This window comes from Hyalella azteca, unplaced genomic scaffold, assembly GCF_000764305.2.
Source record: "Hyalella azteca isolate HAZT.00-mixed unplaced genomic scaffold, Hazt_2.0.2 contig6441, whole genome shotgun sequence".
Taxonomy (NCBI): Eukaryota; Metazoa; Arthropoda; class Malacostraca; order Amphipoda; family Hyalellidae; genus Hyalella; species Hyalella azteca.
In genome coordinates this window covers 95588-122003 of record NW_025936604.1, presented here as the reverse complement: position 1 = coordinate 122003, position 26416 = coordinate 95588, and the positions used below count along the sequence as shown (strand labels likewise).

General features: G+C 39.0%; 3 protein-coding genes across 9 annotated transcripts; 1 reads left to right on the top strand and 2 right to left on the bottom strand.

Moving 5' to 3' along the window:
- Positions 1-1105: 1105 nt before the first annotated feature.
- LOC108681797 (cilia- and flagella-associated protein 53) lies at positions 1106-10926 on the top strand. 4 transcript variants are annotated; one of them, XM_018170872.2, is made up of 12 exons: positions 1106-1350; positions 3049-3175; positions 3495-3605; positions 3910-4031; positions 4263-4379; positions 4582-4720; positions 5008-5141; positions 5595-5652; positions 6539-6723; positions 7117-7597; positions 9010-9085; positions 9476-10926. In XM_018170872.2, exons 1-10 carry the CDS (start codon positions 1304-1306, stop codon positions 7229-7231), a joined length of 1155 nt encoding a protein of 384 aa, XP_018026361.1. In that variant the 5' UTR covers positions 1106-1303; the 3' UTR covers positions 7232-7597; positions 9010-9085; positions 9476-10926. The 4 variants fall into 4 exon arrangements, with proteins under 4 accessions (XP_018026361.1, XP_047736799.1, XP_047736798.1 ...); XM_047880843.1 differs by having other exon boundaries at positions 9010-9164; XM_047880842.1 differs by lacking the exon at positions 9010-9085.
- Positions 7818-11831, bottom strand: LOC108681798. The gene is made up of 4 exons (XM_018170873.2): positions 11593-11831; positions 10166-10223; positions 9489-9616; positions 7818-9145 (listed from the first exon to the last, which is right to left on the bottom strand). Exons 1-4 carry the CDS (start codon positions 11668-11670, stop codon positions 8708-8710), a joined length of 702 nt encoding a protein of 233 aa, XP_018026362.1. The 5' UTR covers positions 11671-11831; the 3' UTR covers positions 7818-8707.
- A 3831-nt stretch (positions 11832-15662) lies between these two features.
- Positions 15663-18772, bottom strand: LOC108681794 (microtubule-associated protein 4). 4 transcript variants are annotated; one of them, XM_047880841.1, is made up of 3 exons: positions 18494-18772; positions 16662-17628; positions 15663-16619 (listed from the first exon to the last, which is right to left on the bottom strand). In XM_047880841.1, exons 2-3 carry the CDS (start codon positions 17610-17612, stop codon positions 16299-16301), a joined length of 1272 nt encoding a protein of 423 aa, XP_047736797.1. In that variant the 5' UTR covers positions 17613-17628; positions 18494-18772; the 3' UTR covers positions 15663-16298. The 4 variants fall into 4 exon arrangements, with proteins under 4 accessions (XP_047736797.1, XP_047736794.1, XP_047736795.1 ...); XM_047880838.1 differs by having other exon boundaries at positions 15663-17629; positions 18494-18771; XM_047880839.1 differs by having other exon boundaries at positions 15663-17628; positions 18506-18771.
- Between the last annotated feature and the right edge of the window lie 7644 nt (positions 18773-26416).

The following is a 26416-nucleotide window of genomic DNA, read 5'->3' as shown; positions in this document are numbered from 1 at the left end:
GTTCTTTTTTAAAGAGTCTATTGTCGCTTTACCTTTAAATGTTCTTCCATCATAAACGCTTTTGATTTTCCAAATAGCTTAAAATATGATAGATACTTCATATGAGACACGTCAAGAGAAGATTTTGATAGATTTGTGACGTTGCGTGAAGCTATGACGTGATGATGACGTCACGCACCAGCTGAGCAACGCAGAACAGGCTGGGAATTCCAGATTGAAAGGGCCACGTTGCATCGTATTCCTCTGATAAAAGAGAGGGCTCTTCGCTCTTTCGACCACGTAATATGCAGGTCAAGATTAACAGTGTTCTTTTTTGACGGCAGTAAATCAATCAACACAATAATTCATGTCGGTAACAACTGGAGTTTTTAGATTTAACTCGTGATTGTATGATTTATTAGACTGTAGACATTATAATATCGGCTTTTTGAAGAATAGGCCGGGTTGGCCAGCCTACCGGTAGTTCAAAATTAGAGCCAAATTTAAAGATACAGAGCTCGATGAGGTGACATGCCTGTCCCGCAGAAGAATTAAAGCATGAATCAAAGAATGAACATCTGATTTTTAACTATTCAACCCCACGAAATAGCGAATTATCCTTTCTCCGAGCCTTCCGTGCTCAAACTCAGAGAAGTGTTAGCTGCATTCAATCCAATTTATTACCTGTGAGTTATAATTGACGGTAGACATAAGCCAACATCAACAATTATTAGCGCATTTTCTCATTTATGAAAAAAGTGCTATTGTGCTCATCACGTCTGTCCGTCCGTCAGTGTGTCAGTCCGTCCGTGACTTCACGTTTTCGTCGACATTGAGAAAATGCGCTCTCTGTCACTCACTGCAGTGAGTACTGAGTTATATTTTTTATATTACTGCCGATTAAAACAAGCTGATAGGATTTACATAAACATGAATGATGATCCTGGGCCCATTCTAATTTGCACGCTAAATAATGTCTTAATGACCTAAAATTCCAAGTGGCGAAAAGATTACTAGTAACACCGTAATACGTATTGAAAGACAATTTTTGTTACTTGGAAATTGGACATTCATATTCTTGGTCAAGTTCAACCCTACCGCGCGGCGCGCTGTATTTGAAGTTTGAACTAGTACCGTACTTGATCTGCAGATGAATAACGCTTGAAAAAGTTGAAACTGTCATTAATTTTGAAGATTCGTTCTACTTATTTGGTGACAGAACTCGTACTCAAAATTTATAATACGTATATTGATCTTAGTTTACGGCTAACCTAGTATTCATAAAATAATAAAATTTTTGCAATTTCGCAAACTTTAATGGACGATGGCTCAGTCTTCGGAAAAGGATTTTCAATCATTCTCTAAACTCAGGTAGGCCTACCTAATCATTGGCATTTGTAGCAATTCATTTGGCAACCGATTGATTCGCTGATTGAGTGTCAAGTTGGTAAGAGTAATCTGTCAACCATTTCAAAATGAAATCAGAAGAACAAATAGGCTATGGTGTACAACTCACAACTGTAGTCAGTAGTAGTAGCCTAGCCAGTAGGCCTACTGTTAGCTAGAGGCTAGAGCTAGCTACTACTGTACATTCACTACCGTTAGTACCGACTGTACCGTAGGTAGCTAGCAACATTGTACAACTACAATCTGTAGGCTAGTACTAGATGATGTTGTTATTTCCCCAAGTAGGTATAAAGTTAGTTAAAGTAGTGGAGTTGAGTTGATAATGTTAAATGTAGTTTTTTTTTATTTCTTTTAGTTTTGATTGAAAAAAATTTCTGTGATATTCTGTATTTCTGTCTTTGTGAATGCCATGTCAATATTAGCAAAAGAACCGAATTAAAAAGTAATTTTGGATATTCCTACTGCGGTACTGCCTACGATCCTACCTACCTACTTGTTAGTAGGTACATTTTATTGTTGAAAGTAACCTTTCAAATTGAGTTTCAATTAGCAAAGAATCTTGCTGCTTCATCATTCACTTCTGTTAACAACTAAATGGGAGATACGAATACGATACGTAATTCATCCAAATTCCAAGAGAAATCTTGACACCCTAAAAATTGCAATTTGGCAAAAAACCTCTAGGCTCTAGCCTACCCCTATTCGGCTCTTCCATCAATGCCTTATGACTCACGAGTTACACCTCAGTGACCATTGACCCAATCTTATTGAATTATTGGCTGTGCCTAATGTGAGTGTAATGTCCATGATGAAAGTCATGAAAAATCAAATGATATTTCATGCATATTTCAATAATCACCAGTAAACCAAATAAAAATAAATTCTGAAACTTCAATTGCTTTTTAAGTATAATGATAAGTACCATTAAATAGCTGGTGCTGGACCTTAGAAAATTACAAATTAATGTATGCTATTTTACTTTATTTTATTGGTGAAATTTCAGATGACTTGGGCAGTTCTGGCTCTTCACTGGTTGCTCCTGTGGCCTGGCCCTCTTGTCAAATTTGACAGGATTAGTTATGCGATGACCTGTTAAAAATTGCATCTGTTATGGTCTGGTTGTTTTACAATCACATAGAAGCCTTGAACAGACCAGTGACCTAGTCTGAGTGATCACTGATAGTAGCCCAATACCAATCTAATTGCTTCAACAATAATTTAACAGAATTTGTGAACTTATTCTCATTTTTTTCTGAGATCAGACAAGTAAATTACTCAATGTTTATCTCTATGAACCATAGCTTTCATTCTGTCACTCTGAGTCTCTGAATGTTTAATTTGTAGTTGTACCAGGCTATCTTATGTTGTTGGTAACTTTGCACAATTGAATAGTTAAATTTTCAGTCTATGCCAAACTAAATGATCTAAAGGCCTTTCTTACACACTGAGTTTTGTTGTATGACCATGCAAATCATAATTCACTGAATAATTGTTGGTGAAATTAAAAACATTGTTGTTGATTCATTGTAATGGGCAAAATGGCCATTTCAACTTCCATAGGAAGCACACAAGGAAGGTGTGATTGCAACCTGCAGCTTGTGAAACAGAAATTTAGATTTTACTAATCTTTAATATTCAATAACTAATTTTTGTACTTTTCAGACGGATGGTGCAGGAGACAAACAGCCCTGAGCTAAAACAACTTGAATCTCAGCTTCTTCAAAGCTACAGTAATAAGCTCAACAAAGAAGCTTCCGATGACAAGAAGAGAGAAAAAAAATTGGAAGTGGTAGGATTTATTTGACTTTGATTTTATTTTTTTATTTTATTGTAGGATTTATTTATTAAAGTTATGTGTTAGAACATTTTTTGCTGTTTTTGTTATTACTATTTTTAGGCAGAACTTTTTTGTATCAAAATAGTTGAGACAAAATTGTTGAATTTTCTTCCAATTCTAACATCAATTTATTATCCTCATTGAATACTTGTACATATTACAGTGCTAGTAGCAGGATTTAGGAATTATGGATTTGCTTACTGATGTTTTGATCACCTATTGCATGTATTGCTCATTTGCTCCTGCTTATTGAATGCGGTGGTTTTTGAAGGCTGCTGAGAAGAGCTTCAATGAGTTGTTTGGAAAGGCCTGTTCGTTGGACAAAGAATATGAAATGATGACCCAGAAGAGATCACATGAACAGGCTATTGCCTTGGCTTTAGTGAGTTTATTGTTTTACAATTCTGACATAAGATCATTTAAAGTAATATAATGCTATGTAAGTGCCATTATTCATGTTTAAAATATCTCCATTTTCATGTTATTTTATTAGTATGATTTATGAAATAAATTTGGGAATTTGATTATACATTTTATTTAGTTGGCCAGCTCTAGGGTGCTGTTTAGTGAAATAGCTTCAAATTCCTTAGAATTTTTTTTTATAAATTATTTTGTAGAAGCTGCCTTAAAGATTTGATGATGATAGTTCTTGCAGTAAGAATTTTTTTTTTCATTCTTTTGTTCAGTATCAAAGGGAACAAGCTGCTTGCCAAATAATCAGACAGTCTGAGCAAGAATGTGGAGAGATCATCACTGACTTGGCTCTTGCTAAGGACCATAAGGAGGAAATTAGGAAGGAAAAGCTACTGTAAATTGCATACAGTTTAGATATATGCTCATGTTTCTAGTTTTTAGTTTAGTTTGACATTAATGCAGCTATGAGAACCTATATTCATTGCCTACCCAAATTTTTCTTGGAACTTGTTATTCCAGTTAACATTAAATGGTTAGCCAGTGATAAATCAGTTATAATAATGAACCTCCAATGTTCAGTTGGTGTTTCTAGTAAATTTTCCTCACCAGTCATGTGTATTTCCAGCATGGAGGAAAAGCGGAACAGAGAAGCCCAAGACAAATATGAAAGTTGCTTGAAAGTCCAGCAGCAGCGGACTGCAAATGCTCAGATGGAGAGAATATTTGAGCTGCGTGAGAGAAGGTAATGCAGCTGTGCTACTATGCACAGCTAAAGGCATCTGAATTATTGATGCCTGTTAATTATTTCATTCTCTCATTCCTTAAATCAGAAATTCCTATAAAAAATGGAAATTTTATTGTTTGGTTCAATTTTGATCTGATTGTACAATGTTTCTTGTTGAAATATTTCCTATTAGTGAAGTAAGAAATTAGTGTTGAGGTAGCGCTGCTGGTGCTGCAGCAGCTGCTCAGACACTGCGGGAGGAAGTTCTGCAGGAAGAGCAGCACTTGCGCCAGCTGCTACACAGCCAGTGTGCTGTTAGACTTGCCAGATCTGTGCAGCAGCATCGTGACCTTGCACAGGCAAGTTTATATTAATCTTTGCTTGGTGTTCAACTTGTGAATTTTTGATGAATTAAAGTTAGTGCACAAATACTATGTTCATGGTGTGATGAATCAAATACTATCAATCATCAAATGATTGGAAAATTTTGATCCTGAAATCATATTCAGAGTTTGATATTCATGTTTTTTCTCTTTTGGTTATTTTTCAACTTTTATACTGCAATAAATGCTAAATTTAATGTTTTTGCAAAACTTTAGGAAATCATTTCCTAATTTCTAACCTATATTTTGTGTTTCAAATACAGGAGGTTCGGGATTTAAGAATTGAAGTGGACGCCGCGGAAAGGTTGCTGCTGCAGGAACGACAGCTGGAGCTGCAAGAACAAGCACAGCGAGAGCGTGAAGCACAAGTGCAGCAAATTCGTCAGCAGCAAGTCAGGTGGCATCCTGATCAGCAGCATTACATGATAACACTAAATGAAACACGTACTGCTTTCTCTCATCTCTAACAGAGATTACTTTTCCTTCATGTTGAGAATTGAAGTCGTGATTGGTTGCAAGTTTATTGAAGATTTTCAAATAGTCTATGGGATTTTCAGGAAGTTTTTTCCATTTCATAGCAAGTACTACTATCTATTTCTACAAAATTATAATTCTATTAGTTGTAATTTTAGTTTTATTATTAATTTTAAATTTAGTTGGAACAGTTGCCATTCATTTTTTACTCAAGTCTTGATTCTATTCACGTCGTTCCAATGAGTGTAAATCATTTGCTTTCAAGTTGGAATTTGCACCCAATTTTCCATCATGTAGTTTACTTTGTTCTTGTAATAGTATGCTTATTGAAATTTCTCCAGAAAAATGGTTCCTGAACTACGTTAAATTTTTACAGGGAAAAAGCAGAGTCCACTAGGCGAGAGGAGCTGCAGGACCAAGAGTACCTCAGAATTGTACGTGTATGACATCCACTAGTGTGGACGTCAATACTAAACTAAACTAACTTTAATTACCCAACTAACTAAACTTAAATTACCTGTAGTTGGGGAATAATTTGTATACCACTTTTCATAAAACGGATATTATACTCATTACTTGAATTTCAGTATACAGAGTTCAATGAGTGAACGTAGTTTACAACAAAGGTGAGGTCCCCTATGGACACCAGAGTCCATTTGCAGTTAATTACTAAAGTCGGTTTACCAGTCTCATAAGGCTCCATTTTAGTGATGAGCGTTAAACATTGTTAACCCTTTCCCATAAATTTCAGTTCCTCTTAATTTCAGAAGTGATCATTTTCGTTTGAAATCAGTTAACGTTGTTTACTGCATCCATTTATAATAACAGTTGACGAGTTAATGCAATGCATAACAAACTTGATTTACGTTGAAGCATTTTGAATTCAAAATGTTACTCAGATATGAACCTCCAAGAACTATATTATCAGACCAATAAAACATGATATAATAGCATTCACCTTTAATTTTTTTACTGCTTCTATCATGACGCTTAGCGAAATAGATTATTAGCATTTAGCATGAGATAATTCGGCATAAGTCCATATTTCAAGAGAACGTAAGATGCTACAGTTTGGACAGACCACAAAAAATTTATCTCTGGGGTCCCGACTGTACCGTACTTGGTAAAAGTTAAACCTGGGAAAGTCTAGGTTATTAATATGCAGTCGTATTGTCATATAGCTATTGGTGGCTAATATTAATGTGTATATCCTAGAAGATGTGGCACCACTCTTGAATTTGATTGTGTGATACTTAAGGATTCCTTGCATTCTAATTTCTTGAGTTATAGCAATGTCCAAAATGAATAATTTCGTTGCAGCTGACTGAAGTTCAGCAGCTGGAGTGCGACCTGGACCAGCTGACTGCAGCAGCACGCAGACGACGACAGGCGCTGCGTGAGGCTGAGACACGCAGACTGCTACACGCACGTTGTTTGCTACGCCGCAGACAGCACCTGCATCTCCTGCAGCAGGACGGGCTCCTGCAGGAGTACCACGACCTAAGGTTAAGCCCTCAGCCATAATCGACATTCCGACTGCCCCTGTTATTCAAGTTAAATTATGCAGGTTTTTGATGAGTTTTTGCCGACCTTGGTTTTGTTTGACCGAATCGCGTCTCTTACGCATATCATTAGCTCCAAATTTATTTTATTAAATGCAAAAAATATATATCGATAGTTTTTTACCTTGATATTTCACTCGGAGATCGATGAGTATATAATTCTGAACAGTTTTTACTCCCACTTCCTCTAACAACTTTCTGGATAATTAACCTGCTACAGATGATTGAAGCTTTGCGAGCTAAACTTGAGTTGTTTTGGGAGCTGCAAAATAAATCTGACGTTTTAATTGCTTCTGAAGTCATCCATCGACGAACATTTTTAAATATTTCTTGCAGATCAGCCACCGCAGCTGAAGAGGAGCGTCAAATATTGCTGGAGTTCGCACCTCATCTCCTGCCCCATCTGACCCCACAACTCCAAGGCAGACTGGCATCGCTACATACTTTATAATGAATACAATTCAAAATAAATACCGACCACAAAGCACATTAAATACTGGCCACACTGCACACTAATACTGACCCCGCTGCATACTGAATACTGACTACACTGCACTTCCTTGTCGTTTTAACACTGCACTCTGTCTAAAACAGCTGTTCTACTGTCACCCGGCGGTTCCGTCGTTTTTCTGACAGCTGTCACTAAATTTAAGTCATGCTACGCAAACTTAACTTTTGCACTGATGGCACACATACGTATGTCTGACACCCTTAACGTAATTGGCAGCAATGTAACCTCATCCTACTTGAGCTGGTGTCACTATCACCACATAAAAACATCCTGGCGCAACTGCAGCACTTCTATTTATGCTATAAGGTGAGTGTCATTTTAGACATTTGTTGATGCTGAATAATAGGTGTTCTCACAAGATTTGTATTGTAGCCTCGTTGGTGTTCTCGAATTAATCCGAAGAAGTCTGATGATGCGGGAGTGCATGTGTTCATGAGATATCGCGCAATGCTTATGTTTATGATGAGCATAAAGACATCATCATTGGCTGTTCACAAGGAGCATAAAACAAAAAATTAGAGGAACAAGTTTCTTTATTTCTAAAATTTTTTCGTTAGGTCCTGCTACACACCATATTTATTCTTTGCCTTTATGCAAATGCAAAGTACCAATCATGAACGTGATTGTGTCCATAATGCCCTATCAAAAAATTGAAAATATTCATTAATATAGAAAAGCATTGTCTTTTATTCTACTATACGAATGAAATTTTTAATTTAAATTTCGTGCAAGTAAATTTTCTCTTAAACTGCCATGCATTCACCGTCCGTATGCGTTAACAAGAATTATTTATTCGCATTTTCTAACTTTGCTTCTTTAGCGAGCGAGAATCGTTGAGGTTTCCATCTCTAACGGTCTTCACAATTTTTTGGCGGCTCTTAAAAACATTCCAGTAATTTATTTATATAAATAAAAGATCTGCAATCAAGAATATTCAATACCATATGCATCCAAGAATATTCAGAATATTGAATACCATATGAAAGATCTGCAATACCATATTCCACAGAAATTTATGGTAATATTTTGCGCAGTCATATTGCACGGAAAAATTATCAGCATTTCATCTTAATAATTTCACTGCTATTGGTTTCGTTTCAAATTGTTGCTGTTAACGTATTCCTATTTCACACCAAGTCTTCTATGTTGAACACTACAATATTATTTTATTATACGTACTTCTAGAGAAATAAACGTTAAAGTTTCTCCAGTCGGTACCTTGAATCGCCCATAGCCCGTAATTCTTTCACGCTAAATATATTTTTTTAAGTATCACTCAGAATCTGCTTAATCTTCATCAATTTAGAGAATTTTTGGCATTTTCCTTCCGTGCATAATTGCAATGCCTTGTTTGATTTCTCGTCAGTTTAGCGACAGCCTCGTTATAATTTAACGACGTAAGTGCAAATTAGAATCTTATTCCTCATCCTCCCTCTGCATTTTCTGACTCTCGTGGCCTGCTTCTGCACCGCTCCCAACCTCTGTGTTCGATTGCTTCTCGTTGCTCACAGACATCAAATTGTTCCCTTCTTCGGCAGCGGTCGACCCAAAGCTTTGCTCGTGGTTGGCCGACGCAGCGAGCGTTTCTTGGCGGCCGCTGGTTGCGGTGTTCGGCGATGTTGTCAGGTCTTGGTGTTCGTTCGCAAACGTAGTTCGTGCCTGTTTCATAACGTGCCCTTTGCGTGTGCGAGGTCGTGCCTCATGACGCTCGTTGACAGGGAGAGGAGTCAACACGTGATGGGCGTTGAGACCACGGCCGTGGTGCGCAGGTTCTCGGACGTCTCGACGCCTTCGGTAGGTCGCGTCGGCCGGTAACTCAGGGTAACCGCATGCCAGGGCGCGCATCAACTCAACCTGACGATGGAAATTTTAGGTGCTGAGACTGACCTCTATGATGCCTCTATTATACTGCGCTGTTATGTAATTATTGCCTTACTGCCATTACAGCAAACCGAAACATAGCCCTAAACTGCCATCTAGAAGTGAACGCGTAAATAACATGCTGCTACAAATCGAACAATTTTATAACCAATTAGGTATACTAACTCCGTCTCACACTCTCGAGTAACGCGCAGAAAATTGTTTTTGCAAGAAAAGGTATTTATAGGAAATATGATCCATTAATGATCATGCAACCTTTTTTGTAGTCTATGACTAATTGTTATTTGGTTTTTACTCCAACAGATCTTGCCCGGACCTTTTGCTGGAGTTGCTCCAGCATCCTGTCCTGCCCCAGCACGTGTCTGGCGATCTCCGTGATTTGCTCCTGAGTGGCCAGCGTGCCAGGCTCCACAGCTGCGTCTCCTGATCGCTTGCGGCCACATCCTTCACATAAACAAATGTTAACTTACGGACATTATTGTACTCAAAAATATTCTTCAATTAAATAATTGTGTGTATTTTTTAAGGCACTCTCAAGTGTAAGCATTCACTTACAATTATGATTGTGGTGTGCAGTCAAGTCGCCGTCTCCTAACGAATGTGAGAAGGAGACATTCTCCTGACATAGTATCCTATAATGGACACAATAGACACGGCGTCCTATACCTATACATTGTGTCCTATAATTACAGTGGCTGGATAGCCTCCAAGTACTTCATTTCAGTGCCACATTCATTGTTCTGAAACCATAAAATACTTAGAATCTCTTCTTGAGTATATCCGAATTATAGCTGCAACATAGAATCACTTGAATTAGTAAGTCAACTATTAGTCCGTCTGAAATTACGTTGGAAAATCGCGGTTTTCACTCGATAATTGTAATAGTTGTATATCTATGCAGAATCGACGCGATGAAAAAAATGAAAGCCAGTGTGGCCCTCTTCTCCATTGTCCATGAATGCAACTATCAATGCTAGAGAATTATTGTCTCACCGGTGAATGCGTTGCAAAAAGGCCTCTTACTCTTCAGCTCGAGGTCTTCATCCAGGCTCTGGAAAATATTTCCGATGTTAAGTCCGGTGAAAGATTATTTTAGATTAAGTTTAAACCTGAACTTGCAAGGCGTATTTAGTAACTTACAATGTATTGCTGGGTGTCGAGCACCTATGTCTTGCAGAGTCTCGGGAAATAAAATTTCTTTCGATTCCATGTTACCTCTTTTAGCGGGATTTGTGAAAGCAGTCAGAGTTGAGTATTTTTTAAATTTTTTGGGGAGTTAATCAATTGGGTTGGAGGACTTGAATTCAGACATGGTAAAGAATACTTGTTGAACACTGGACTCAACATGAATAACTAACATGACAAAATTTTTTAATCTACTGCAGTGATAACAATGGGGTTAGGGAGTTGAATTCAGGCATGGTAATGTGTACCTAATTGAACACTGGTGACTCAACATGAAAAACAATAAAAATGACAAATTCCGAACTTCAAATGTAGGTTATAACCGATTCCGCTGTTGACGGAATAAACTCAGCAATTGGAAAGTAGATCAAAAGAATTCGCTCCTGCGTCTAACATTAAAAATTTGCAAGCTACTGCAGCTCATAAGCGATTGCGACACCAGTTGGGCTAGACGCCAAATGTTAGTTGCACGACTGGAAATTGTGTTTCCACTTCCTCTCATTGCTTCCTTTAGTTGACGGCTTTAACTTTTTAGCGCATTTTCTCATTTATGGAAAAAATGCGCTATTGTACTCTTCATGGCCGTACATCTGTCCGTCCGTCCGTGACTTCACGTTTTCGTCGACGAGAAAATGCGCTCTCTGTCACTCACTGCAGTGAGTACCGAGTTCTATTCCTTAAGATAAAGCGACACTAAAACTGCAGCACGCCTGAGAATAATGCCTTAATATGTATAATATTATTACTTTTTATTAGTCTAAGCGAATGCGTTGCAATATTTAACTGCACACTATGAATTTAACGGTGGGTGGCGTGCGGCAACAGCTGCACAGCTTTGCCAGATTTACTTGTGTTTGACAGTAACTATTTTTGTGAAGTAAATTACTAACTGTCTGGCAATCATCCACAGTCTGGAAAATGCTCGCGTAACAAGGGTATGAAAGAGCTGATTTAGTTTTACTGTCCTTTGACCAGTTTGTTTTATTTTTTGTTCTGCTTGCAATGACCGTTGACAGGAATATTTATTTCAGACCATCTGATAAGCTATCATGCGCTCTAACTAGAATAGATTCACATTGAGTTGACATTAATCCTGTTGTCATATTTTCACCCTGAAAAACGATTGAGTGAAACAATTTATAGCTGGAAAGCGATTGATTTCAGCATGACTGCAGGTTCAGACAATTATTCAAGTGAGCAAATGACAAACATGGTCATAGTTGACCAGGACTGACCCTAGGATGTGCGGCGCAGGTGAGGGCAAACTGTAGCAGGAGAGTGGCCACCAGCGTTACTGATCCCCAGTCTCTCATCCTGATGATGTTTATTATACACCGAGCCGAGTCCTCCGCTCTGGTGGTAGGTTTTACTTTAACGCGTTTAGCGTCCTGCAAGATGATTGGCTGTATGTACGGTGCAGGAATTATTTTCGAGTGATGGCCCGTTGCCTGCGGTTTGAGCGAGGAGTTGGCGGCACTTCAGATGTCCTGCATCAAGAATACATTGATTAAAAAGTGGGCGTTACTTAACAAAATCCACATGGTGCCCCTTCAATGACGCGAAAAAATTATGAAATTGCGGTAGAATTGTCTGTAGGACTATAGTCTTAACTGACGAAAAGGAAAGATTTTATTTCTTGAAACACTTCAAAATTGTAAAAATTCCCAAGAAAATTCGAGTATAACCATAAACACTCAAACAAGGTAGAAAAGGCTATTCACTAATAAATTTTTCCGCTGTTGTTTTATTTCATAGCCGTAGCCTTTATGTTAATTAAACAGGGTATATTATTTATGTTCCGTTGAGCCGCTTTTATGAACCGACCTTCTTCCCCCATTTCTATTTTTCAGACCTCACAGAAAAACGCTCAACAACAGTTGAAATTCACAGAGACTACATGTGGATTCTATTTTTATGACCAAGATAAATGGCAGTGTGTGAAATGCTACCTGTGTGCAAGCAAGACAGTGAGATCGTAGACTATCAAAAAATTACGCTCGTTTAAAACCATCAACCGCAACCCACGTAAAATTTCACTGCATTGTTGGCCATAGAACTGCGCAATGAACGTAATCCCCTGCTGCGAGCCTCTCAATCAAAATGCCAAATCAATGAATCATTTGTTACCATTAGAGAAGCCCAACAAATGTACTTTTACCACTTATATCATTAGTTAGCTTAAATTCCAAGACATGACGAATTGACATGGCTTTTCTTTGCTTACAAATTCTTCTACTACCTGTTGTGAACGTATAACTTGGAGCCTCGGCTTCAAATGTGCAAAGGAGCATAAATGAACACTAGAAATATGGTTTTAATACCGGTCCCAAGTGAGTTCAATCGATCGTCACTCGGACACTTGTCCTGAGTTCCTTCAGATACCCGTGTTTTACTGTGTCACCGGGTTCTCAACTTCGCCGTATATAGCAACTAACATGCATAAAATATGCTGGTCATTATTTAACGAGGCAGTGGGCACCAATCACACCCAGCATTTTTCAATCGATTCAAGGCGTCGATCGAAAGTAGTCAAAGTAATGCTCGATTCGTTTCACCCCTTTCATAGCAGCAAAATATATAACCAAATACTTGCGTACGGCAATAACTATCCATTACTCGAACACGATGAATGAAGTTTTCTTTTCACGATGACTTGTTAATACTTTTTATGAACAATGTACATCTATATTCATCTCGCCCCAGATCATTAAACTCTTCAACATTCTGTTCTGGAGTGAACCGATTGGTTGTGAGAAAATGAACCGATTGAAACATATGTACAACTGATCATCCCACATGAGCATGAATTGACCAGCGTCTCTAGAGTTCCCGAGCAATGACGGAATTTACCACAGAAATTTAGCTCTCTTTTATGTGATTGCTGTCAACTTTTTCCCCTGTTTCGTATCATGGAAAATAGGTTCAAGTTCTTCACGTAACTAATAGGAACGCTTTCAAGAACCGACAAGACATAATAAAGGAGCAAAACTATTCATATATCTACATAATTGACATCCTTTCTGTTGAGAGAGCAGATGTTGTTGAATTTCCAGAGAAGAGTTACGCAATGTATGATGAATGAATTAAATATATGCTCATGGCTTAACGACCGCTGGTTTTGGCGTTGTATTAGTCTGAGCTTTGTACCGAGAATACAGATACGATTTATTCTCAAAAGCAAGTTTAGGAAAGATTAGTGTATAATGGACGTGTTCACTGTTCAAGTCGTTTTTTCAAAGCTGAGGGTTAACCAAAAATTTTTGCTCTGGTTCCATTATTCATTGTGTTTACTGAAAACGTTTTTCAACAGAAAGATCGAGCCACAATAATGTTCTGTTCATTTTAGAGCTTCGCTGCAATAAGGAATGTAGGACATCACTCATTTCTGGCTGTCAAGCGCGTATCGTTTACGCCTGTTATTGGACGAAGAATTGAGGATTTGTTCAACTGGATTATTTTTAATGCATACAAAATTGGTACCCGGCTCCTCTGACTTTACTTCATTATTTTATGCGCAGAATACTTAGTATTTTCTTTTACTATATTGCTCTTGAAAGTAGTTCATCATTTTAATATTTGTACGCAACATACTAAGAGCGGATTTATAATAAAACTTTTCATTTGTTATCATTGGAGTATTTCAATAACCAAGTTACTATATGGCCTGAAGGTTCATTGAGTTACCAAGATTTCAATAACCAAGTTACTATATGGCCTATTCCTACCTGGTCGATGAGCTTCTCTGCACGTTGTCCCACCTAACGTTGCAGAAGCTCGCCGCGATCTGCCACTCTAGGTCTACTTGTCCGCCTTATATACTCAAGCCAAGCAAGGAGGTAAAAAAATGTTGACGCTGAATGCATCGAACGCTGAAGACGCTTCGATCATGATTCATAAACGAATTAAATTATTTTTATGCTTATTATGATTATCATAGTGTTCAGTGATGTAAATAATTGCTATACATCATATTTTGTACATACCACAAACTAGAAGTAAGATGGGAAGTAAAGTTGGTTTTCGAGTTCTCTGATCATACTTCACCGTTATTTTTTCAAATATTATTCTTTAAAGCTTGCCACGGAATTATTCAGCTGAAGGTACGAATACTCTGTAGTAATCATATTCACGATATCACATTCGGACCTGTTTCATATTCACTACATGCACGCTTTCAAAATTCAAGACACTGGTTCTCACATTTTATGTGATCGAGTAACACTTCGAGGTCCCGCTTACGGGAGCGCAGCCGTGCACCAATAAGCCCTGAATCGCACGTCTAGGATCTCTCCGGACATCCACCAATCAGCCGTGACCCACTCGGCTTTGTCCTCCTCCGGCCTCGCATAGAACTTGCCGTGCACCACCAGGCCGTGGATCCAATATGACTTCCGGGCATCGTTAAATTACGTAATTTTACGTTCACGGCATCTGAGGTTAGGTTTCAAATAGCATAGTTATGTTCCTAAATTTATCGTCCTTCGACGAGTGGCCGTTCGACCGAGGGCTGGTTCGACGCACGGCCTAGATATGATTGTCCAGAAGTGTTGAAGGCAAAGTTCCGGAAGGCAGGAATCATGTTGGTCCATTACAACCAGGGCAGTGGTGGTCTTCGGCAGGCGACCCCCGCTTACTAGCTGGAGACAACTGACATTCGTCCGTGAATCGCAAGTGCTGACGTACCACTCGGCAGTGGCTCTCAAACCTCTCGTACTATTTGTGGTACGCGAGGGCCTTCCAGGTGGCACTTTAACACCTTCTCAGTCATTAAATATTTTCAATCATATATTTGTCATATCCCAAATGCTTCAGCACCTCCAAGTTGGGAAAATATCCCAATCCCAAAATATCCCAAATGCTTCAGCACCTCAATCAAGTAGCACCTCCATACGCCACCCGCCTGACCCTAGCTCTCGAGACCGCCATTGTATGGAAACTATTTCCTTTTTCAAGCATACTCAGTATTATCGGTACGCGTATCAGTTTCAAAATTACCCACGTGTGCTTATGTGAAAATGCGAATTCCTGTCACCATGCATGTGAACGAAAGGAGGCTGCCGTAAAATATTTTAGTCACCACTCGAGACGTCTAGGGTACATGCTTTGAAATGTTATTCCTTCAGATGCAGCTTTACCTATAATTTATTTTTGAATAGATGGTCCTAGGGCTGAGCTATTGACGAAGAAATGACCAACAAATGCCGCTTCCCTTACAATGGCGAGTTGCACGATTTACAATGCGATTTACCAGTGTAAGCTATAGTGTGACCGGACATTCAACCCTGCGAGGAAAATCAAGGACTCCTCAATTGCAACTTCATTTCAAAAATTTTATTCTAAAAAGTGAAGCACAACCATATAAGATACACTGGATGAAATGCAAAAAAAAAATTATTTTGAGAGTGGAGCGTTTGAAACATTTTCAAGATCACGCCATGAAACCGCGGTGCTTTGCCATTTTATTCGGTTCTTCGAGGCCGACATCTGATGAACGTGTTATTTTAGCCGAAGCAATTGGGATATTCCGATCTTAAAATAAAAATTACTGGGAAATGGTTATCTGCCTCAGTCTCAACAAATCGACGATTCGTCTTAGCGTTACTTCAGTTCCGTATTATTCAGTTCCCTTTGGTATTATAAAATGTTAAATGGTATCACTATGGAGTAAAATGGACAACCTAATCGACAAATTTAACGCATGCAGCTAAAACATGCGGTAAATGGTGCGAAGATAAACCTAGTTCCATTCTGCTGTAATAAACATATCAGATCTAAAGACTATCTGCCAAACTCTCGTAATGTGTAATTTGAAACGGCGGTCTAACTGCACCTCCCATCAGAACTTTTTTCTTTGTCGCTGCTTTGGTCAACATTTTCGTCCTGGTATTCCTGGCTAAAATTTTCGTCTCCTTTCTTTCAGATGGTGAAATAGTGAAGAAGATTAAGCAGTAGTTTTAGGCTTCCGACCTCTTGTCTTGGGGGCACCTTTTTGACCTGCCTTTATTTTTAACGAGGTTACTGTTTCAACATCAGCTGGCATCACTTCAGTCGTCTTTTTCTTTGCTGTTACTTTGACGTTTTTGGGCAGTTTATTCTCTACAGAAGGCAAAAGCGGCAAGGCTTCAATTGGGACAGTAATTTTGCGTAATTTTGCTGCTCTGGCGGGTCTGCCGGGCGACTTGGCGGGTCTGCCGGGCGACTTGGCGGGTCTGCCGGGCGACTTGGCGGGTCTGCCGGGCGACTTGGCGGGTCTGCCGGGCAACTTGGCGGGTCTGCCGGCCGACTTGGCGGGTCTGCCGGGCAACTTAGCTGGTCTAATGGGTGACTTACTCGGTATGCGGGCCGATCGTGCTGCTCTGCCAGTCAATTTGGCTGGTCTGTCTGGCAATATAGCTAGTCTGCTTAGCGACTTGGTTAAACTGTCGGGTGACTCAACTGACGAAGGCAATTCATTTTCTGACTGGATTGGTACTTTGACAGCTTTACCAGAAGATTTTGCGCCCTTGAATGCAGTCACACCTAAAAAAGGTTTTACCTTAAACGCAAATTTCGCAGGCTTTTTATTTGCACTTCTTTTAGTGTTCGCCTTTATGGATTTGGTGCTTTGAGTATTGAAAGATGAAGGTGTTTCTGCATTTCGTTTGTTGGAGACACCAGTTTTTCTTTGCCTTGCCGTCAGCTGTGTCTGCGAATGAGAATTGTCACTAGACGTACTTTCGGCATCTTCATTCAGGTCCACTGCTTGCGGGGATTCCGTTTCAACATCATTAGAAGAATCTTCTGATGAAGAATTGCTTTCTGGGAAGTTCATCTTCCTTGTCCTATTAGAAGCTGCGCCTAGAGTCGGTTTAGCTTTGGCTTTGACCGGAGCCCTGCTGCAGACAACATTGTTCCTCCTCTGCCGATTGACCACTGTGAAGGTGGCTTCTTCGAAACTTTCACCATCAACTTTAACAGAACCTCGTTTAACAAGTAAATCTAGAATCCTACGTAGGTATTCTGTCAGGTCATCACCAGTCATCTTAAGAAGCGGCATTGAGAGCTTTTTCAGGACAGCAAAAACAACAGGATCACTGCGTTCATCAAGTTCTTTTATTACTCCAAAAACGATCTTTAAATGGGCATTATTAACTCTGCTTGCACGTTGCTTTTTCACTAGCATTGGTAGTTCAGGACTTTTTTCTTCTTCGGTTTCTCCACTTTCAGACTCTGTCCTCTCTTCAACTTCTGAGACTTCAATTTCTGATTCATCCATATTTCTTCAGTTTTTTTTCTGTAAAGGGAACACATTTACGAAGTGTAAGCAATTTAGTGGTTCTGAAAACTGCTAGCGAGATAGATTGCAAGGTACTGCTCGACGACATTCCGTTAAACCCTTTATATTTCAGTAACAAAGACGTCGATTACATTAAATTTTGATTTAAGGCATTCATGGTGTAATGCTAATATAATGTCCATCATGTCTTCACAACCCAACGTCGGCAACATTTCCCTTTTAGTTACTATGAAACAAAGAAACTTGCACACCTTCAATACGGTAGGAGATTTCATTTAAGGGAACGAATGTTCTAGTATCTGAGAGCGATCGATAGTTCGTTTTGAATTTCATGAGCTTATGTTGCAACCTTGAGCGTGGGCTTAGTGATTACGCTTCCCTTCTAATTTCTAACCTTGTGGGCGCATTGCAATATACTAATAATTTGCACCCATAGAGCAATAAAACCTAAGCAATAGACTAGGTATCTAATATGCACAACAGAAATTAATGAAGCCTCGCAACTGTAATGTGAACGTCATGCTTACGGATCTCACGAATGCACACAATAGTCCTATATAAACTTAGCGACTACATATGCATTCATTACAATTTCTCATAAAGCCCCGGCTAAGTAATAAATCATCGCAATTCCGAATATTTTTGTAGAAAACTCGAAAAAATAGGAAGAATAACCTGTGATGGCCCAGCGAAGTCACAAATTAACATCTCCCGAACGACAGTAAAATTTAAGCATGACATGCGGGCTGCGAAAACGCATCCATCCACATTGTGGTGCATTAGGCCGAGTCATTATTAATCAAGTCTATATTGATATCCCTAGCATATTTCTCATTCAAACTATGATGCTAGAACATTACCTGAATACCTACATAACGAAGTCGTGGTCAATTCCTTTCAGAGTTCACACCTCGTAATACGCCATCATATTTTAGATTATTTAAATTTATCTGACATATGATTTCATTGTTCATTACCATTTCTTGAAATTAATTAGGCGTCAACCTATATCTTAACGTCTGACAATACCTACACATCAACGGGAGCTAATACATATTTTCCGGCCACGAAGAGTGATCAGTGAGGCACACACGAGCCAAACGATATGACGTAAAAGGTCAACAACTCCATTTGCTGAACAGCGTAAGACCATCAGCCGTCACGGGAGCTACCACCAGGGGGCGCAAAGCTGCTGGTAATGCTTCTTCTGTCAGCCTTGTATAAAGACCTTTAATGGACAGAAAAAGAGTTACAGTCATTTTATCACCCTACCACTTCGTCCCAATGCCAAACGAAAAGGTATTGATAAGTCTAGGAGTAGATTTAAGTCCTAAAAATCTCAGCAGAGGGCGTCCAGAAATGACGGAGCTGCCTTGCTTTGGGATCATTCACAGCTGGAGATCACTTGGCTTATGAGAGACCAAAATTTATCGCGGAGTGGGTAAAAATTTATGATGAAACATGATATCATAACTTCTTGAACGATAATATGTTTCAACTTTTCTCGTTCCTCAAGATGTTATAGGCAAAAATTTTTTATATCTAGCATGTTGCTCACCATCTCTCAGAATTTTTGGGACGTTTTCTCGTAGCATGTTTTACACACATAACTTTGTAAAATCAAAACCAATCTTGACCAAATTAAAAACTAAGCTATTTATCCATGAGGCGCTGTCAGATTTTTTCCATACTTTAATCGGATACTTAGATACGGTAGATACTTATTTCTAACAGATTTTCTACGCATAACTTTGTCAGTTCAAAACTGATTTTGACATAATGAACGATACAGCAAGTTATTGACATTACGCTCAGGCAAGCGTTGTCAAAATTTATTTTGCTATTTTCGTTGTTAATTGTCACGTTAAACATGCACGTTTTCCACGCATTCGTTTCTCAAATGTACACCCATTTTGACCTAATTAACAATCAGGCTATTTACCTACAAGACTTTCTCACGTGCAATGTCAGATGATTTTTCTTCTTCCTTTTAGTGAACATGTTTCGTTTCTTCTTTTAGTAAAGTTCGATGTACTGGGGTTCTAAACCTAAGTTAGGGTCACTAATAAACTTATGTTTCGTAGACACGTAACATTTTGATTTGTGAAATTACGCACGTGGGTGATTTGAATACCTTACTTAAATAATTATTTCTTAACTGAAAATGAAAATCATGTAATAAAACATTCTGAACCAAATTTTCTCAAACTTTATGTCATTACTACAAAGATTTGTAGAATGTGCAGACAGGCAATCGAAACTATTTGAATAATGATATCGCAAATATTGTCCGAACTCAGACTGCACTTGAAATGCAATGCTATTTCTTATTTTCGTGCGATTTATTAAACTGGAGCAAAGAGTCAAATTTTCCACTACCCTCAAAATATGCCAAACAATATAAACTATTCAATGTATATTTTTGTTAACAGGCAGATATTTCAGTTTGGGGTCGTCTGCCTCCAAGTCGCACGTCTTTTGTGTCGAGCCGAGGACGAGTCTGGCGGGGCTTCCCTTGGCCTTCCCTCGAAATACTTGACGCAACGAAACTCTACGCACCAGCGCGCCCTTAATGGCTTCCGTCTTTTGTGACGAGCCAATTCCAACAACACAACGCATATTCATTGAAAAAGAAACATGCAAAAAAACAGCAGTCATAGACCTTGCTCATTCACATCGAAGGCTATCAAGTGGAAAATTAATTTATGTACTAAAATTGAAGGCCACACCAAAGCACTAGAAATTTTCTGGTTCTTGCAAGTTAATTATTTTGAGGAAAAATACAATGTGCTGTGTGACAATAATTTCTGAGATTTTCGTTAAATGTTTTACTGAGCTCCTTATTATCTAAGTGGAATCCGGCAAATACATTATCATTAAACGCTGAGGCATAAATAAAAACTCGCTGAGTACGTTCAAATACGTCAGAATCTAATTGTTCGGCATGAGTACAGCTTCTTCGTAAAACAAAAATACTGCAAGAATGAATTCTAACTGAGTCATCTTCGTTACGATCACATAATCTTCTTCTTCTTTTGGGTATGTCCCCGCTGGGTGGACTTGAATACGATCACATTGATACCATCATTTCTTTTCGTTTCGGATTTGTGGGAGCCTCTGAAAACTTGTCCAATGTGGCCCCACGACAGGGTTTCACCATCATTTCCCCCGACGAGCCTGTCTCATATACATGGGCGGAGGCAGCGTTACCCGTTCTCGGACATCCGTTTTTCTAACGGCCGTATTGACGGGCGCTCGGACGGTCATACACGGCTGCTGCTCGTAGTTAATACGGAACCCAGGGCCATGGGCGGCAGCTACGAATTTATCCGGAGTGCCAGTGTGCAGCTCCACGATGATAACGCTGGATGTCACTGCGCCTGGCAATAGAAATTATCGCTGCAAATGTAAAGATTTTCACTCGATTTTAAGCGTCAATAATTTGATTTGCGCCGCAACTATTCACACCTAAAATTATTTAAAATAATAACGCTCATACTAGGTACTATTTGAAGCATTTTGCACGATAGGTGTTATACTTAAAATCTTAAATTACGTATTAGCGAAGTGACGAACCATGCATATACATAATCTCCGGTGATTGATCAATCATTTCACTACCTCTCCGCATAATAAATATTCATAAATGTTTTATTCTACAGCACTCTAAATAATGATTTATTTATTAAGATTTATTTATTGGCGATGAATTTGAATGCATGCTTTCTAAGATATCAATTAGGCGCATGGATAGTCAAATCCGTATATACACAAGTTTGACGTGATTTACCATTAACCCTTTACTGCGTTCCACTTAAGTGCTGTTCACAGGCATCAAAAATACCGTCGCTTTGGTTTTCACACTATGTTCAAGTTTTTCGGAAAATACTTCAGTCTTATAGCAACTTATTTGTGACTAACTTAAAATATGGTTCTTAAGGGGCTATATGACTAACTGAGACTAACTATAAGAATCATATAAAATATGGTTCTTGAGGTGCTATATGTCTAACTGACCATAACTAACTATTGAGGGGCTAAATATGACTAATTTTAACTACGAAGGACTTTAAAGCTCGCAGTGCACTCACTAACAACTGCCCTTGGAACGACTGCTCCATGCGTAGGCGCCAAGACACCGCCGCAGTAGCGGTCGTGTGTGGCAGTGGCCGCAGTGGCCGTAGTGGCCGCAGTGGCCGCAGTGGCCGTAGTGGCGGCAGTAGCGCCACCGCGCGGGATCAGTAGGAAGTCGCGCACGCAGTAGAGAGACGTGACCCCTGACGCGCTGTATGGCACCTGCCGGTGGATGTCTTGTGTATTGAATACTAATTTTATTATTACTATCTTGAGCAATTGTTCGGCAAATAATAATTATTCTTCAACATCGAAAGAAAAAATTGTAACAGGAGGAGATTTGAAAAAATAGACGGTGTTTCTTGCCTCACTATCTTTAAGTTTAAAATTGATCGTATTAGACATAAAAATATTTCAATGAACCATATAAATAGATTTTAATCCTCATATAACTTCTAACACAATAAAAATCGCTAATAAGCAAATTGCTCTTCAGTTCGAAGCTTCGGGAGACATAAGACATTAAGGGATGTCTGACCTGCTCTTTTGAGCCGTACTTCTCGAGCAGAAAGTAACTTTAAGGGATGTCTGACCTGCTTATTTGAGCCGTACTTCTCGAGCAAAAAGTAACTTTAAGGGATGTCTGACCTGCTCATTTGAGCCGTATTTCTCGAGCAGAAAGTAACTTCAAGGAATGTCTGACCTGTTCATTTGAGCCGTATTTCTCGAGCAGAAAGTAACTTTAAGGGATGTCTGACCTGCTTATTTGAGCCGTATTTCTCGAGCAGAAAGTAACTTTAAGGGATGTCTGACCTGTTCATCTAGCCGTATTTCTCGAGCAGAATGTAGCTTTATTGGTCGTTGTAGTACTGCCCGTCCTCGACGCTGAAGCTCTGCAGCTTACCAGTGCCGCCTACGTGGTACTGTAGGCAGCCTGGGGGCGCTGCAGACAAAGCTTTCTTCACATTTGCTATCAAAATATCATTTATTCCATCAAAACATAATTATTTTTTCAGTTTTAATCATTGGCGCTGTTAAAAACAAAGTGTCTGAAATTTTGTATCAAATGTTTTTTACACCGTCGAATTTTGAAATACGACTGGATTTTAAACAAGTTCTTGTTTTATGACTTTAATCTTCTTTTTAGAATTGCATTTTGTGTCTATGATTAATCACGAAGTAATAGCGAAGTTACAGGCATGAATGGCGTCATCACCATAAATAAAATTTACGATCCCATAAATAATGAGATCAAAATTTATCAATGCATGCAAGCAAAACGTAAATTATATCAATCCGACATTTTTTATTCTAGAGACAAAAGAATGGAGGGATACATTTAATTAACACAACTGCTTTAGGTCGATAGACGAAGTGATCCGAAATTGTGTCTTCGCGCTTGCCTGACTTCAGGTTAATGCCACCTTGTATTTGTGTTAATGCCCACCTTGTATTTGTGTTAATGCCACCTTGTATTTGTGTTAATGCCCACCTTGTATTTGTGTTAATGCCCACCTTGTATTTGTGTTATTGCCCACCTTGTATTTGTGTTAGTTAATGCCACCTTGTATTTGTATTAATGCCCACCTTGTATTTGTGTTAATGCTCACCTTGTATTATTTGTGTTACTGCCCACCTTGTATTTGTGTTAATGTTCACCTTGTATTATTTGTGTTACTGCCCACCTTGTGTTTGTGTTAATGCCACCTTGTATTTGTGTTAATGCTCACCTTGTATTATTTGTGTTACTGCACACCTTGTGTTTGTGTTAATGCTCACCTTGTATTATTTGTGTTACTGCACACCTTGTGTTTGTGTTAATGCCCACCTTGTATTTGTGAAGAGCCATCGCACGTGACCTGTGTGAGCCAGAGACCCCACTTGTACGCCTCCCCAGGGGATGCAGAAGTCACCACCACCTCAAGGAGAGGTGATGATGTGCCTGGTATCACCTCCACGTAAACTGTGGGGATGTCAGATACAACAAATGAACAATATCTGGTCTGTCCTATACTCGGACGAGTTTAAAAAACCCGAAAGTTACATGATATTGAGGTAATGGTCGTAGCTCTACAGAAAGATGCGATGAATCCTGTGTTTCTTTCTCTCATAAAGAATGAATTTTGATTTGTTTTTCATGATTAATCGACCCGAGGAAGGGCTTAGTAAATGTACACACATTGAAGAGTACGACAAACTTTGTGTGATGGGTAGCTTTGTTGAAGATTCGGACAAATTTAAATATTCTAGGGTAGAATTTTCACTGAAGTGCATGGATTGTTCACAAATAATCTTTGCTATTCAATGTCATAATTAAAAAAATGTAACATTCGGTGGAACAGGCAACTTATTCAAAAAAAGCGTAACATTTTTCATTCAAAATGCGAAGAATTTGTAAAATCCAAATTGAGTAGCTAAAAGTTGAGTCAATGTTTCAGTGGTTGTACGTAGTTGGTTCTGCATAAGCTGCACACGCTTGTATGGAGTGAGCGGGTTCTTTCGCGGTTAGGTTAGGCTAAGTATAGGCTGAATTAGGTTAGTTTAGGCCAAGTTAGGTTACAGTGGTTGTTGGAGTTAGTTCCGCATATGCTGCGCACGCCCATGGGGTAAACAGGTCCTTGCACGCTGAGCTTCTGTCCCCGACACTCGCCTTCTACAGGAGGTGTGAGGCGAGTCTCGATGATGTCCACGCGGACCTGCACATTATTGATGCTCTGAAATGGCAGATGTTTTAGTACAAAGGTCGCACTCTTGGATTATGCACAGTGAACCTTCCCAATCATGCTCCATTTTGCCATTACGGTACTTTATTTATGATTCAACCATCTTATGATAACAAGCTTATTAATCCTGTATGCGAGCCACACCATTTTCCACACTGAATAATATTCGTCCAATAAGAGAGCAGAATGTCACGTGAATGAAGATACTTTATCTCCGGTACCATTAAAATTCCATTACTGCATAACTTTTGTCTTCCTTGTAAAGATTCAATACTGGAAGACCCGGAACGCTAATAAATACAAAACGATCACATTCTTATTAATGAAGTTCGATTAACAACTCTCTCTAACAACTATTTAACTTGGCCTATATATAACACAGAACTTTTAGCATTAACCTGACCCATAGCACAGAACATTAATCATTAACCTGAGCTATATATAACACGGAACATTGTGCAGTAACCTGACCTATATATAACACAGAACATTTAGCATTAACCTGACCTATAACACAGGACATTAATCATTAATCTCACCTGGCAAACATGATCCTGCAGGGCGAGTCTAAAAAGGCAGACCCCAGTGCCTGTGTCCAGCTGCGGATGCGAAGGGTTCACGAAGTTGACGGTGAGCTCACGCCCGAACTCGTGGCATGTGTACACTGGAAAGAGGAAGAAATATTCTTAACACGGATCTTTACATCCCACGGATCGTAAATTACGAGCCATAATCTATTGAATGAAATTTATCCAATAAGAGAGCAGAATGTCACGCATCATTAGGCCGTACACCCAGATTCAAAGAGGGACTTAACGGCGTGTACTTAAGAGTCAAGGAGGGCATAGCGCACAATAAGCGCAGTGTACTTGGTAATTAGGACATTATAGGCCGTGTCGCTTATGGCGATTGTCGAATCGACATGGGTGAAGATGAGCAGATTTTTATTTTCTAAAAGGATCAAATGGAACGATATAATTCGTTTCTTTGCAAGAAATTTTTAGTGATGCTTGAGGCTTTTGGCCTGAAATTATTACTCACATGCAGTGAACGGCTGTTTAGGACAAACGTTATACCATCAACATACCATTTCTGTTATACCATTGACTCTAGAATTAAATAATTTTACACATACCTCTCAATTTCCCTGAATATTATTGTATAAGCATTGACCAGGAAATGCGAGTGAATTTTCAACGCATTTTGCTGGAGGAGAAACTCCCCGACTCTGCACTCACCAGTCGGAGTGACTTGATCGGTGGAGCCTCCACCACTGAAACAGAACTAAAAATAGCAACTGGGCGATAAAAGATGAAACTTAAGTGTATTTGTGATACATAAATAAAGTTGTAGCGAAAAATATTCACTTTCGACATGATTTGGGTTGTGTATGATAGTATTTTGTGTGGGATCATTTTGTTTAAACGCCCACGAGCGTAAACAAATTGAAAGTTATTCAAAATGTTTAACAACAATATGTGTATGGACTAATATTTAGCTTAACACTAGCGCAAGATGTTCTCATTCAGTTCTATCAGCACGAGCATGCAAGTAAGATTTGTTAATATCTATGACTTGGTCTTGCATTTGGGTGTTATTGCACCTGCCCGTCTAACCACCTCAACGATGCAGACGTTTCCACTTCAGCAGCTGAGGATGTAACTCCCGCGCAAGTCGCTGCTATTGCTTCTGTAAATTCGAACTGTTTTAGTTTATTGGGTATTGCCAAAGTGTGCATTGATTTTTTCAATTTTTATAGTTGTTTGCATAATCCATAGAAAAATTCAAAGAAGTTGTAAAAATCTTAGTGCTATTCTGAGCTTCCCAATCGGAAGCTCGGTTGATAAACTTGACGGTCTTTCTGGGTTGAATTTTGACGGTCAGTCGGGGCTGGTAGTTGTATGTATGGTGACGTGAACACAATGCAGCTTAAAATATTATCATTTTTTTATATAATCTTCAATAAACCAAAAAACGATGGAAGGC